Source organism: Haplochromis burtoni, unplaced genomic scaffold (assembly GCF_018398535.1).
Source record: "Haplochromis burtoni strain Fernald_Lab_line unplaced genomic scaffold, NCSU_Asbu1 Contig_1100, whole genome shotgun sequence".
Taxonomy (NCBI): domain Eukaryota; kingdom Metazoa; phylum Chordata; class Actinopteri; order Cichliformes; family Cichlidae; genus Haplochromis; species Haplochromis burtoni.
The window spans coordinates 60,375-74,615 of NW_024583461.1; the positions used below are offsets into that span (position 1 = coordinate 60,375).

General features: G+C 43.9%; 1 protein-coding gene across 2 annotated transcripts in view; it reads left to right on the top strand.

Annotated features, from left to right (window-relative positions):
* LOC102313264 (CD2-associated protein) overlaps positions 1-14,241 on the top strand; it is a gene marked incomplete in the record, with an annotated part of 55,567 nt that overhangs the window by 38,156 nt on the left and 3,170 nt on the right. For both annotated transcript variants that reach the window (XM_042216535.1, XM_042216536.1), the window contains 2 exon segments: positions 8,124-8,292; positions 9,994-10,094. In XM_042216535.1, coding sequence (XP_042072469.1) covers positions 8,124-8,292; positions 9,994-10,094 — 270 coding nt within the window.

Consider the following 14,241-nt stretch of genomic DNA (forward strand, 5'->3'; position numbering starts at 1 on the left):
AATTGGATCAAAAACACAATTCAGATCACCACCATAAGCAAATGAGTATTCAGAAAGGGGATGTTACTCAACAAACTATTAGCGAATTCAGCGCCATCAAAATTCGGGGCATAAACATTTACCAACAAAACCTTTTTCTGCATTAGGGTATCAGCAACAATGATGTATCTACTAGGGGTGCAACGATATTCGTATCGATATTGAACCGTTCGATACAGTGCTTTCGGTTCGGTACGCATATGTATCGAACAATACAAAATTTGTAATTTATTTTATCAACTTTCCTTCTGACGATGCTGTCTGTGTTGAGCGCTCAGTGAATCTGCGTTCGACTACTCCGCCTAGGGTCGACAGTGCAGCCTAGGCGGAGTAGTCGAACGCAGATTCACTGAGCGCTCAACACAGACAGCATCGTCAGAAGGAAGAGCGCAGGGCAAGCTAGCGAGACAGAAGTTAAGCTCTCCTTACAACATGGACCTCCCCCACCCTCATTCAGATCTGGCGTTTGGAATTATTTTGGTTTTCATGTGACGTATGACCCTGAAGGTAAGCGCGTCATGGACTAAAGTAAAACAGTATGTTGGATGTGCCACGCAATGCTCAATTACATGGGTGGGAACTAGTGTGTTAGCGCAGTTAGCTCGTTAACGTGTTGGCCGTCTAGCCCCATGCAGGATAGCTCGTTAACGGAGATTTGCCGTGTTGTGGCGTTAACGTCATTTCAACGAGATTAACGCTGACAGCACTAGTGGGAACACAACGAATATGACTGCACATTTACGCCGACATCATCCTAGTGCAAAGACAAGTGGAAGCAGACAAAAACAACAAGCATGCATGCTACAAACTTTACCCGAGTCATTTAGACAGCCGTTAGCACATGATTCTCCTTATGGGGACCTGATATGTTTAATATTGTGGCGAGCTCAGACAAGAGGAGACGGAGGTGTCGTTTGGTCTTGCTTCCCGTGAGCTCGGAGCACAGCCGTTTATTGACATCTGCAGAAGAACACTGCCGCTAGCTAACTGCTCAGCGCGGCAACCGCACAGCACAACAACAACACACAGGGCGCCCTCTGACCCCGGAAGGACACACCGTCGCAGCGAGAGAGGCGTCACCCGTCACTATGGCAACATAAACAAAACATAACTGTACAAACAGAACCCCGAACAGCCCTGACCCGCTACAATATGCTGCTGAGAATATAGCCCAGAAGAAGCGTATAGTATAGCTTTTATTTTGGAAAGAGCCATTTCTCTGTAATAAACTCTCTTTTCCAAAGATGAGTGATTCCTCAATCAGATACAGGTGTTACCGCGCCAGATCCGCGGCCCCGAACCGTAGTAAGGAAACCTCTGGCAGTTACTTGAAGGTTCCGTAACTGACTCGTAGCCGGCAACAGCTTACTATACAGGTCAACTCCGCTAGCAAAAAGATCGAAGGAGGCGTAGGAAACTGCTTCACCGAACTTTATTTCTTCTCTAAGGCACGAACACCGCGTACAGTGGGCTGAAACAGTTTACTCACAGCGAGCATCGCCGACACAACTCTGGCTGTCGAGGGAGTTATTATATTCCTTTTATTTATTTTCTTTTCGTCTCTTCTGTAGCTAACCGTTACTTTTTCCCCTTCTCCGCTCTCTCTCTTCACACACACACCAGGCAGTCCCGCTACACACATCCCGAATACATTTCCCATCAGGCTTCATCCTTAAAGGGCCATGCCTGTAACACAGGGCTTGCAAAATCGCTAGCCCGACGTCCCGGGGCTAGCGATTTTTCCAGTCGGGTTACCAAAATCTATCTCTGCCCTGCCCGTTGGGCTATTGTAGGAAGGAAAAATATATGTCAATGCTTTTGCATTCTTTCGGAAATGTAGCTGGGTAATTATGTCATTGGCATCGGTGAGCCACTGTCAATATGTGACATATTGAAATCGCGTTTGAATTTGCGCTTGTTTTTTGCTTTCACTTTGCAAATGTCCAGGTGCCTTCTTTTGGCGCACCGGCCGGTCACGACCGGCGGGGGAAAAGTCACTCGGGTCAGAACATGGGGTGCCACCATCATCCCACTTCTGACACCAATGTGGCGAGCTCAGACAACGAGGAGACGGAGGTGTCGTTTGGTCTTGCTTCCCGTGAGCTAGCCAGGGAGCACAGCCGTTTATTGACATCTGCAGAAGAACACTGCCGCTAGCTAACTGCTCAGCGCGGCAACCGCACAGCAACAACAACAACAACACACAGGGCGCCCTCTGACCCCGGAAGGACACACCGTCGCAGCGAGAGGGCGTCACCCGTCACTATGGCAACATAAACAAAACATAACTGTACAAACAGAACCCCGAACAGCCCTGACCCGCTACAATATGCTGCTGAGAATATAGCCCAGAAGAAGCGTATAGTATAGCTTTTATTTTGGAAAGAGCCATTTCTCTGTAATAAACTCTCTTTTCCAAAGATGAGTGATTCCTCAATCAGATTATTTATTTTTTTAAATTACTTTTGTTTCAGCAACATTAAATTTAAAAACTGTACTTTTGAGTTAAAATATATATTTATAATTTTAATAAATGACAAATTAAAAAGGCATGAACATTTTTTTTGTATCGAAAAAATATCGAACCGTGACACCAAAGTATCGAACCGAACCGTGAATTTTGTGTATCGTTGCACCCCTAGTATCTACCATTCCTATCAGCGATAACATTGGTCGAAGAGAATTGAACTTTCTTATTAATGAGAATGGCCACTCCTCTAGCTTTCGAATTAAAATTTGAGTGAAAGACCTGACCTACCCAAGGGCAATATAACCTATAATGATCCTTAATGCGAAGATGAGTCTCCTGTAAAAATGCTATGTCAGAATTTAGACATTTCAATATAAACTAGATCTCTTAACAGGGTTACCCATACCTCTGATATAGGCTGGGCGATATATCGAGTTTTTAAAAAATATCGATATATTTTTATACGAGATATAAGATGTGACAATATCCTTTATATCGATATAGTCTATGTTACGTTATAATTATACTTGTGGAGCCGCAAGTTTGCCTCTCTTTCGTCCACTTTCGTCTTTACGCAACGTTACTCGGCCTCGCCTCTCCTTCACTGAACACAACTCCCCCTCCTCCCCCATCGCTTCACCTGCAGGAAGCGACAAGATGGACACGGCAAATCTCCGTTAACGAGTTACTGCGCATCGCCCCGTGCGTGGGGCTGGACGGCGTCAACGTGTTAGCTAGCTAACCACGCTAACGAGCTAACCACGCTAACGCCATGCAGCCCAGAGGTGCTGCACGGACTAAAATCCTTTCATTTTCTCAAAAGTTGACAGCGCGCCTTATGTATGAATTCTGGTTGTGCTTGATGGCCGCGAACCGATTTTATGTGGAACACGGCGCTCAGCAATCTGTCAAAAAATGTTTTAGTACGACTTTGGTAAGCTACGGAGCTGCACCGCTTGATGGATTGTCGGAGCATTACGGCTGAGCCTCGCGGAGTGATACGTACTGTGCTTCAACGTAATATTACCCTACTGTGTATAAGGACCATAAATGGCACCTGTTAAGAGACGTGGTTGCGAAGCGGATTTCAAACTCCAGGCTGTCAGTCACGCAGTACAAGTTGGGAACAGAGCAGCTGTGAAATCTGTCTTTGTTATTGTGCTCAGCGTCTTTTAGTTTACATTTTGACTGCACAATTGTGAGCTTTTTGTTATGCACAAAAACAACATTGTTTTCTTTTATTTATGGAGCATTATTATTTAATAAATGCTCATAATTTATTTTTGAGTAAATTTTATGTACATCTGCTCTATGTTAATAAAAGTGCCTGTGTGACATCTGGGACACAGCTTTGACTAAGAACTCTCTTTTTGTTCTTACTTTATGGCTTTAAAAAAAAAATATCGAGATATATATCTTATATCGCCATCCAGCTAAAAAATATCGAGATATGAATTTTGGGTCATATCGCCCAGCCCTACTCTGATATTCCAACTAATGAATCTAAGAGGCATACCTGACCCAGCAATGCTGGGGTCTATATTGCCATTAACCATTTATAAAAAGGAAGAGGAAAAAGACCAAACCAAAATGCCAGTGGCCATGAAGAGCCGAAATGGGACAGCCCCCCCCCAACCCTGAACACAAATACACCCCAAGTCTCCACAGAACAGAACAAAGGAGACAGCAGTGTACCCCCAAAGTAGCAAAAATGATTCACCGAAGTGACTGGACTAACTGGAGTCTAAATAAAAATAAAAGCGAGAGAGGGAAAAATAACCTCTCGCCAACTTCTCTACAGTATAACAGTGTGCGCGTAACAGTAAACATGTTTTTTTTTTATTTAAAAAAAGAAAAAGAAAAAACCAAACAACAAAAAGATCTCACAGTACAAAATATGACTTCCTCAGAAGGAGACTTTACCAACAAAACACCAAAGTGCATAAAATTAAAAAAAACATAAAATAAATTAAAAAAAAAAAAACAAAAAAAAAAGATAACAGAAACAAAAAACAACTCAGTCCTATGCAAATCAATGCAGCAAGCTTGGAGAAGATTGTGCCGGACTGGTCCGAAGTTCAAGAGTATATTATATGATTCAGTTTCAATAAATAACAATGAAAATAAAAGGAACCAGCACACCAACAGTACAATAACCAGCACAATGGCCTAAGAAAACAATGCACAGATGGCGTTAAACCTAACGAGAGCGTGAACCCTTATTAGCATTACAGCATCAAACTGAGGGGCTATCGAGGCTCACCCAGAGATCAAAGTTTTGACATAATCACTGGCCTCCTCTGCTGAAACAAAGTCCTTCTCGACACCCTTATATGTGATGCGGAGTCGCGCTGGATGAAGCAGGCCATACCGAACACCTTCAATGCCACGGAGTTGCTGCCTGACCGTGTTGAATGCAGCACGAGCCCGTGCCACCCTGGCAGTGATAGTCGGGGAAGACTGAGATGGTCCGGTCTCTAAGTTTAATCTGTAAAATGTCAACACAGTCAGTGTGGTAATGAAACCTGCATACAATGGCTCGTGGACGGTCGCCGGCTTCGGTGCGGGTTGGAGGGTCCTGTGCGAACGATCCAAAAGCGGCTCCTTCCCCAGATCAAATGCTTCTTTTAGCAAGGAAGCTACGGCAGCAGTGGTGCACGTGTCAGGGCCCTCCGGTACTCCCACTATCCTAACATTGTTGCGCCGCGACCTGGACTCCAAATCTTCACACTTACTTTCCAGCTTGGCTACATGAGCTGTGAGGCCCTTGATAGTGTTTTTCATCTCAGCTATATCATCAGAGCAGACAGTAAGTGCGTGCTCCATCTCCTTCACCGTACCTTTTAGCTCAGACATGGTAGCGTCATTGGCAGCTTTATCGATCGCCAGCTGCGTCTTCACCGCCTGCAGGTCGAACTTAATGGTAGACAAAGCATCACCCAGAGTGTCCTGAAGTTCCTTTTTAAAGATGTCGGCGATATCTTTCCTCAGCGAAGCCAGCAACTCGACCTTGAGAGCCTCAATATCAGGATTAGCTTGACATGTGGGGGGCTTTGCAGGAGACGACGGCTCACTCGAGGGTGTGGTCGCGGTTTGCAAACTAGGCCTCAGTTGTGTTTGAATAGTACTGCGGGTTTTAACATTTTTTGCTGCCATTTTACGCAGGCCCGAGTAAAACTTCTCAACAAAACAATCAACAAACCAAAACAGGACTGGAAATATAGCCGAAAAGCGCGAATGAATAACAATTTAATCGAAATCGGCGGCAGCTCCCAGACTCGCGTCCTACTCCATCAAAGCTCTTCCGGAAGTCCACGGTAATATTATGTTGAAGCACAGTACATATTACTGCTCGAGGCTCTTGACTACGGTAGCCGTAATGCTCCGACAATCGTGGCTATCTGACGGACAAAAACCATACAAGTTCCACATCACTGAAGTTGCACCATTTTTACAAACCAATTCTGATTCATCTGTTTCATTCGACGATCCGCTTTTGTCCTTCTCATTCTCTGCTGCCATGCTTTTTCCGCCATGTGCTATGAAAACAAAGGCACTGCGCATGAGCGTTTTACCCATATTCTATCACGATGTTTCATTGCCTAACACTGTATACTGTGAACGGTATAATATGGCCCAGCCCTAGACGTATATTTTAGAAATAGCTGTAATCTTAACTGCAACGATAGTCCTCCACTCTCCTGGGTTCAGCCATGTCTCGGTGAAGCAGAGGAGATTGCAGTCCCGAATGTCTCTCTGGAACTTTATCCTGGCCCTGAGGTCGTCAAGGTCGTCAAGCTTGTTCTCCAGTGACTGGACGTTGGCGAGCAGGATGCTAGGCAGAGGTGTGCGGTGTGCACGAGCTCTCAGCCTGTTCCTGACGCCGGCTCGCTTCCCTTTGTTCTCCCTCGAGATCTCACTCGGCCAGCTCGGATCCGGAGTTAAAAACTTCGAATTGTGAGTACATTGTATACCAATAGAAACAAGAGTGTCACTGTCATACCTAATGTACCCAATGGTGATGATTTTGCCGATTTAGAAACGCTGAAAACTAACTTAAAAAACAAAGACAAAGAAAAAGTGGTCGGAGCAGTCGTGACGGCAGCCGACCTCACCGGCGCCATCTTATTTCAATTTAGATTACGTTTCAGTTCCCCTTATGTTGTGTGAAACTGACACACTGTTTTTTGTTTGTTTTTTTTCTTCTTTTATTTCCACCTAATGGAACCTAATGTCTTATTGTCCCTTTCGGTGACACTGGAACTGTCTCAGCCACTTTCATCCTGCGTGGCTCACATCCATGGGTTCTGTATGTTGAGAGTTTTTCAGAACACATTCAGAAGCTGTTTAAATGGCCAAACTGTGATTTTTTTTTTTTTTTTTTTTTTTGCTGCAGTAAGAAGGAGAAGAAAAGAAATTAAGAGAATTCCATTGAGTTCAGATTTTAAACTTCTATTTTAGTAAATAAAATCTTGGCCATGAGTACATTTCCATTTGATTCTCTCTCTCTCTCTCTCTCTCAAAATCGTTTGAAGCTTTGTAAAATCACATAAGATAAGATGCAGGAATAAGTAGTAGGATTTAAGAGTGTAATAATGGACTGAAACAGAAGATGGCAGCATATATTACTGCATAATATTTATGCATACAAATAACCAAACATCAAGGCAAGCTGTGTAGCCACACAATGCACAATTGCATCAAACTGACATTGAGGTATGTCAATTTGTAGTGTTGCTCCATGGTGCAGCCATGACACCGTAGCAAAGTTTACACACTATGTCTACTTAATCCACGTCTGACTCTGCAAACCCATAATGTTTCCACACCACTGAAGTCGTTTTATCTCTCTTTTCAACCAACGGCATTCTTTCTTTAGCAGCCATTATCCTGTTCTCTCTAAATAACTTCTACTTAGCTTTCCGAGCTTCCCTCGAGTCCTCTTTATTGTTGTGATGTGTGTTCGAAACGCAGAGAGGCGCGCTCGATTTGCCACACGGAGCAGCGCGAGAGTAAAGCACGAGGGAGGTGCTAATAATCTGCTCAGTCATTTTTAATGATCGTTGAAAGCCGAGATCGTAATTTAGATTAAAATTTGATTAATTGAGCAGCCCTACTTCCTTCATATTTTTTTTTTCCTGATGGCTGCTCCTTGTAAAGTTGTAAACTGATTTGAATAGAACATGGGTGGCACATCTGTGAGGAGATCATATTAGCAATGCCTGCTTCCAATAGCAGGAAAAAAAAACTGTGTGAAACTATGTGTTTGGCCTGAGGTCTTGTCTCACAGGATTTACTTGTTCATATGCGGACCTCATTATTTGAAACTTTGGCCATCTACAACAACAATGTCTACCAACGTAACAACATTTATGTAACAGGAAATGAAGAAAAGCTCAAGAAGTTCCGTTTAATAAACAGTGGATTGTTGTAAAATTCATAAGCAGACACCTACAAAATGGCTTCAGTTTGTTGATCTCTAAGTAGTGAAGTACTAGATTATTGCTTAAACTTGGTGTGAAGAAATGCTTCCCACTTACTACCAGCTGCCTGGTGTGTGATTGTTACTCATTTATGTATATATGTATGTATGTGTTTGTATATGTATTCATAGGAACTGAAAAAGGACCCTAAAGAGGGCAGTCAAACAGCAGATGAGCCAAAGGAAGAGCAGCTTCAGAAGAGAGAGAAGGTGGGGAACGTGGCCGGCCTGGTCCAGAGAATAAGCACTCTTGGCATCCCGGCCGGTGCCTTCCAGCCACCAGTGCCCGCAGCTTCAAAGAGTAAGGAGCCCGAGTTTGGTGTTTGAATGTTTGGAGGGAATGAGACTTTAAAGTGCTTGGTGTCCAGGACGTGGACCTCTGGTAAAACTTGTTCATGTAGCATCTGGCAGGTTAAGAGAAGTTGATGCTTTCTTTTATTATTTCAGCTGTACGTTCCACATCTTCACTGTGTCTCGTTTCGCTCAGAGGTCTTTAACTGAATACAGATCTTTGTCTTCTGCATGTATCTATCTATTCTTCTGAGTGGAGAGCTCAAAGTGTCCATGTTACAGGCAGGTAAAGGCAGCTTCAGAGCATTAAGAAGAGACTGCGTCGATGCATCCACCTGTTTAGGTCATTCTTTCAAAAAGGCCCTGAGACACTGATATTGAAAACCTTGAAGTAGTTTAAGTAAAGCTGAAAGGCTTGTGCCAGCTGACCCATCAAGGTTTCATTTACTGAGTGGTGAATTAAAATGAATTAGAAACAAGCATAGAGCTCAATCTATTTCCACTTTTTTGTTCTTATTACGATTTTGATTTATTATAAATTGAAAAACTGTAATAGAAAATAAATCTGTATTCTTTGGATTCTTTTTGTGACAGAGGGTTGTTTATGTTGTTGGAGTTTATATTGTGCTGCTTGTAGTCCTTGTCCTGCTCTGCAACCACAGTGAACTCAGTGTAACGACATATGAGCCAGAGGGAGATGCCATGCATGGCCTAACTGAATTCATGATATTATTCAGTGTCCAACCACATCAAGCTGCACAGAGCAGGCAGGGAGAGCACGAGGTCAGAAAGTAATGTGGTAGAGAATAGGATAGACCCACCTTCTGATTGAGTTGACTAGCTGAGTGTGCCATATCCTTTGGGTTCTCAGTTCTCAGTATGATCCTCCCCTTGTCACGCCTGGAGAAGATGGAGAAGGCTCCAGCTTTAAAAAATAAAACCCAGTGTGTGAGGTCACAGTTGCTACATTGTCTTTGATATACAGTCTTTGGGCTTTATAGTTTTGATACTTTTTATGATGCCAAGAACACAAATTCATATGAGCTTGACTGATTTCTTTATCCATGGTTGGTTGTTATTAGCCAATATTGGCTGTTTGCTGAGCTGCATTTATAACATATAAATGATGTCACAAACACAGAAGACAGTTGGGCAAGAGTGTAAACAAGTAAATAAAAGCAGAACAAACAAATACAACCGTTATGAGCAAAGTCTCATATAAAATATTGGCCAATGTATTGGACTATTTGAATCAATGATTACTTGGTATCTTAAAAGACAGTTAAATGTGTAATCATAAACGGTAATTTAAACTCTAAAATGTTGCATACTGTCAGTAAGTTGGTTAAACCATTCGTTTATTAAATAAAGGCTAATGCTACTAGCAGCACCTTTCTATTAGAAGTGATATTTTCTAGGAAAAAAATAAGAATTCTAAGGTTGATTAAAAACATTTCACTAAATGACCTATGTGAATATCCATATTCTTTGAATATTCTGCACAGCTCTGCTTGATCAATAGGGCGGGGCTACTTCATGCTGTATGATCACCTTGTAGAAGAGTTCCTTATGAGCGAACTTTTCATTAAAGGCCATCCCACTGGCTGGATCCATGCCTTTGTTGCTTTCCTGCATCGCTTACTTTTATGTTGCAGACATGCAGGTTTACAAACAGCAAACGCAGGTCTGCTTTTTCTCTTCTTCTTCTCAGAGCCTAAGAAGAGACAGTGCAAGGTGCTATTTGAGTATCAACCGCAGAACGAAGACGAGCTGGAGCTGAAAGTTGGAAACATCGTAGAGATCACTGAAGAGGTACTGTGAAAAACCAGGCCCCATTGTCAAAGGAGCTTGCAAAGAAAAGCGTCTGGACTTCTTTAAGTTACTTGAAGACGTTTCACCTCTCATCCGAGAAGCTTCTTCAGTTCTAAGGTCAAATGGTGGAGAGTCCCAGATATATACCTAGTGGGAGTATCCCCCCACAGAGGGACAAAAGGACCCCCTGATGATCCTCTAATCGCCTGAGCCAAGGTGTGAAACTGGGTGTGGGTCCCAATCAGCCAGAGTTTCGGGTGAGTTCATTGTGAAACCTGGCCCCACCTTATCATGCGAATTCCTGAGTCAGATGGCCCAGGATGTGAGTGGGCGTTAAGGCGTCTGGGAAGGTCAAAACTGGATTATAGATGGCAGAGAGTTGGTGTCGTAACACCAACTCTCTGCCATCTATAATCCAGTTTTGAGATCCCTTCCCAGACGCCTTAACGCCCACTCACATCCTGGGCCATCTGACCTCAGGAATTCGCATGACAAGGTGGGGCCAGGTTTCACAATGAACTCACCCGAAACTCTGGCTGATTGGGACCCACACCCAAGTTTGCCAACACCTTGCTCCAGTCGAGGCGTAAATATCCAGGCATCCGTATCTAGGGTGCGGTCCCTTAATGTACCCTTCATCTGTGTGGTTTGATCACCATCCCCGTACTAGGTTTATATCTGGACTCCGCTCCACCATTGACCTTAGAACTCTGCAAGAAGCTTCTCCGGATGAGAGGTGAAACACTACTTCAAGGTAACTTAGGAAGCAAGTGCCAGACGCTTTCGTTGCAAGCTCCGGTGACTACGGATAGACGGCCCTGAGGTGAAAATTGACTCTTCGAGGAGAACCCTTCACTCATGACACCTCCCAGCGCCACACCACTTGAACCACGATACACTTTTTAGTCCTTACTGCGGGTATATACGGATGTAGTAGTTACACATGAAAAATGTCCCTTACTGCTATAGGTGTAGTGTTACATGAATGTTATGGTTTTGCAGTGCAGACACGTTTTGGCAAGTGAGAGATGTCAGTGGTTGTGCTGTGGGAAAAGTTTTTCACTTTTCCTTTGGACCTTTCTTGTTGCCCTCATGGCATCAGAATGTTCTGACTGAACCTCTCAATCTCTCTACACAATCAGGACTGATTGCTTTATTTGACATGTGCACAGGTAGAAGAGGGCTGGTGGAGCGGCACCTTGAGGCCCACTAGGGACCACCCTTGCACATCGGTAGTAGAATCAACCGTGCCATTGTCTTCCCCCTAACCAAACTTTGTTCAAAGCGCCTGCAGCAGCCTCTTATGGTGCGCGGAGGGAACAATCGGGCAGAGAAAAAGATCCAAAATTGACACCAAGCCCAGGCAAGGCAGATGACAATGCTGGTAAAACAAGTTTAAAAAAAGGGTGCCCAGCCTGAATGTACAAAACAACTTTGGATACTGAATTTTACGCTAACTTTGGCTGGTTAAAACGTTGTTCATTTAGTCGGAGTGGTGGGGGCCTAAAATCATTTAGGATAAAACGCGATAGCCCGAATACCACTCTGAATACAGATGAGTGTTGCTGATGGGTGACACAATACCTCAGAGGCGGTGCGGATTAAACAGGAGCACGAAACCATGGCGTCTGCTCTCACCAGTATGAAAACGAGGCTTGCTCTTAAGGGTCATGCCTACCCCATGCAGTGTCGCCGTTTCTTTAAAAACTGTGATATTGATTTTAACCAACCAATAAAGATTATCAGAGAAAGTTCGGACAGCCAAGCCAACAGGCAGACTCACAGCAGCGGTTCTCGCCGTTATCCTACTGTTATTGCTCACAACCTTGCTTCCACAGCCCAAACAAACACGAAGCCCGAAGTGTAATATTAACCGAAAATCACCAGCGAAGAGTAGAACTGCAAAGCGAAGGCCATATACAAGTCAAAGCGCACGCAAACGAGCGCCCCGATCAGCAAATCTACTCATCGAACCGACACACCCGGTCGAACAAAACTGGCCGCCTGTGGGTTATTTTCTTAAACTAGAGCTTGCTAGCTTAGACCCTGATGCGTCTTGTGTTTCATAGCATTTATAACACCTATTATAGCAGCCAGTTCATCTGGCCGAAATACAAAGGACTCAGGGCGGCGATTGACCTTATGCCGTATTACTATCTTTTAAACTATACCCCTGATTCCCGAGACGTAGCCCCACTGCACACCTACGCTGAGAGCGTAGCCGCACAAAGGAGGGTTATTTTTGGTGCGATATGAAAGGCCGGCACTTAGGAGGCGAATGCGTAGACTACGTGATACATATTGTGCCAAATTCAGCCCTTTGCACATACCGACAGGGTCGGGCACCGGGCTTTTCCGTTCCGCTAAAGGAGGTTTGGCCAAAAACTGCATAAAAGAGCGGCCTCTGCGACGCCTTGCAGAGAACGAAATATCGATTAGATTAAATCTCCGAAGAAACGACTGAACAGAACGCCTTTGCACGGTCCGATCAGCCTTGTTTAAAAACAGACGTTCCTAAACGTCATGGGAAAGCAATAGACCAGTGGCAGCGGCAGCCATTAACTTTTCGATCATTTCGCCTTTGCATTACACAACTGAGGACCGAAACCGAAGAGGCCATGACCGCTCATTTATCGCGGAAATGTTAGAAATGTGAGTCTTGTAGATTGCATCAGGCGCCGTCAGGCCAACTGGGATAATACTGCTCTTTTAAAAGTATATCTTGACTTTATGACTTCTGGTGTCCGTATTCTGGGGGTATTGCTTTAGCGACTTTAGAGCTCATCTAGCACTGCTGGAAATACGTCCATATGATAGGCATATTGCTGCCCCTGTTGCAAAAATTGGCACGTTTCCCCCAAGAGCCAATTTCATCACAGTCGGCTTGTCTGTTCCGCAGCCTTATTATAGCCAGCATCTGACGATGCTATAAATCCTATTTACTTCGTTTTCTCCTGCAGTGCATAAAAATCCCGGTGGGCCTATTTTCACAAACATCAAAAACTTATCGAAGACACTACAAAATTAAAATTCCCCTGAGCACCGCTTGAAACATATTTTTGTGCCAACTTTATTTGCCAATTTCACAAAGTCTTTAGGGAATAAGCCATCTTAAATTTCCTCTAACTAGAAACTATATGGTTAAAAAATCAAAAACGCGATACAAATTTTTTTTAGTTATTGCAAACTTGTTTTGCACCCAAAATTTATTACCAATACCTATGCGAACTTAAAGTGAAAGATACTTTTTTCATTCTTTATTATTAGAAAATCCATGCGGTCCCACATAAATGTACAACTTAGAGGCGGTGGAATTGATGACCCCACTATAGCCAAACATTCCGAACCTAGATGGCTCCACACAAAATCGGAACGACTCCACCAGACAGCATGGGTGTAAGACGAGAGAGTATAATTAAGCTCTTTGGCGCTGGCTGACTTGGCGCCGGTTCCGTATGGATGAGGGTGGTGCTTAGACAGGGGGTTACAAAAGGTCCATTCACCCCCTATGAATGTTAGTTAGAATTATAGTTGTACCCCCAGTTAATGAAGGCCGAATTTTTGTCCCCCTCTCAGCCTTCTAGACACCGAGCCGTCTTGAACATAGCTTGCAGGGCCAGCGGGGGCTGCAACCTAAGCCCGCGCAAGTAGCCGCCTAAGCCTGTTTAGTCTACAGCGTGCATGAGTTTTTAAGCCTTCTGCCTGGTTCTTCTATGAACTTGAAGCATACAGAAGATCTCTTTACAAAAAACAGTTCTAATTTTAGAGAAATCCACAGATTGTCGATCGGGCCTAATAATTTGAGTCTAGTGTTAGTTAGTAGAGAGCAAAGGTGGCTTTACCCTCATATAGACGAGCGCGTTAATTGGAGAAGAGCTGTCGTTTATCAGTCTGTGTGTGTGTTGTGTGTGCCCGTGCTAGTGTTGTTCGCTCGGTGTGTGTGTTACTGTAGGCACTAATGAGACCCCGCCTTTAGGACCCAGTCTAACACGTTTTTGTTCCTTTTTTTATTGTAACACCGTAATAGAGACAGATGCATATAGTGGCAGGCGATGTAGTAGTCTCTAAGCTGGCTGGGGTGGAACTGATTCAAAACCACAGCCAATCTCTCCCCACGGCTGAGGGGTAGAATCTCCTCTCTCTCTCT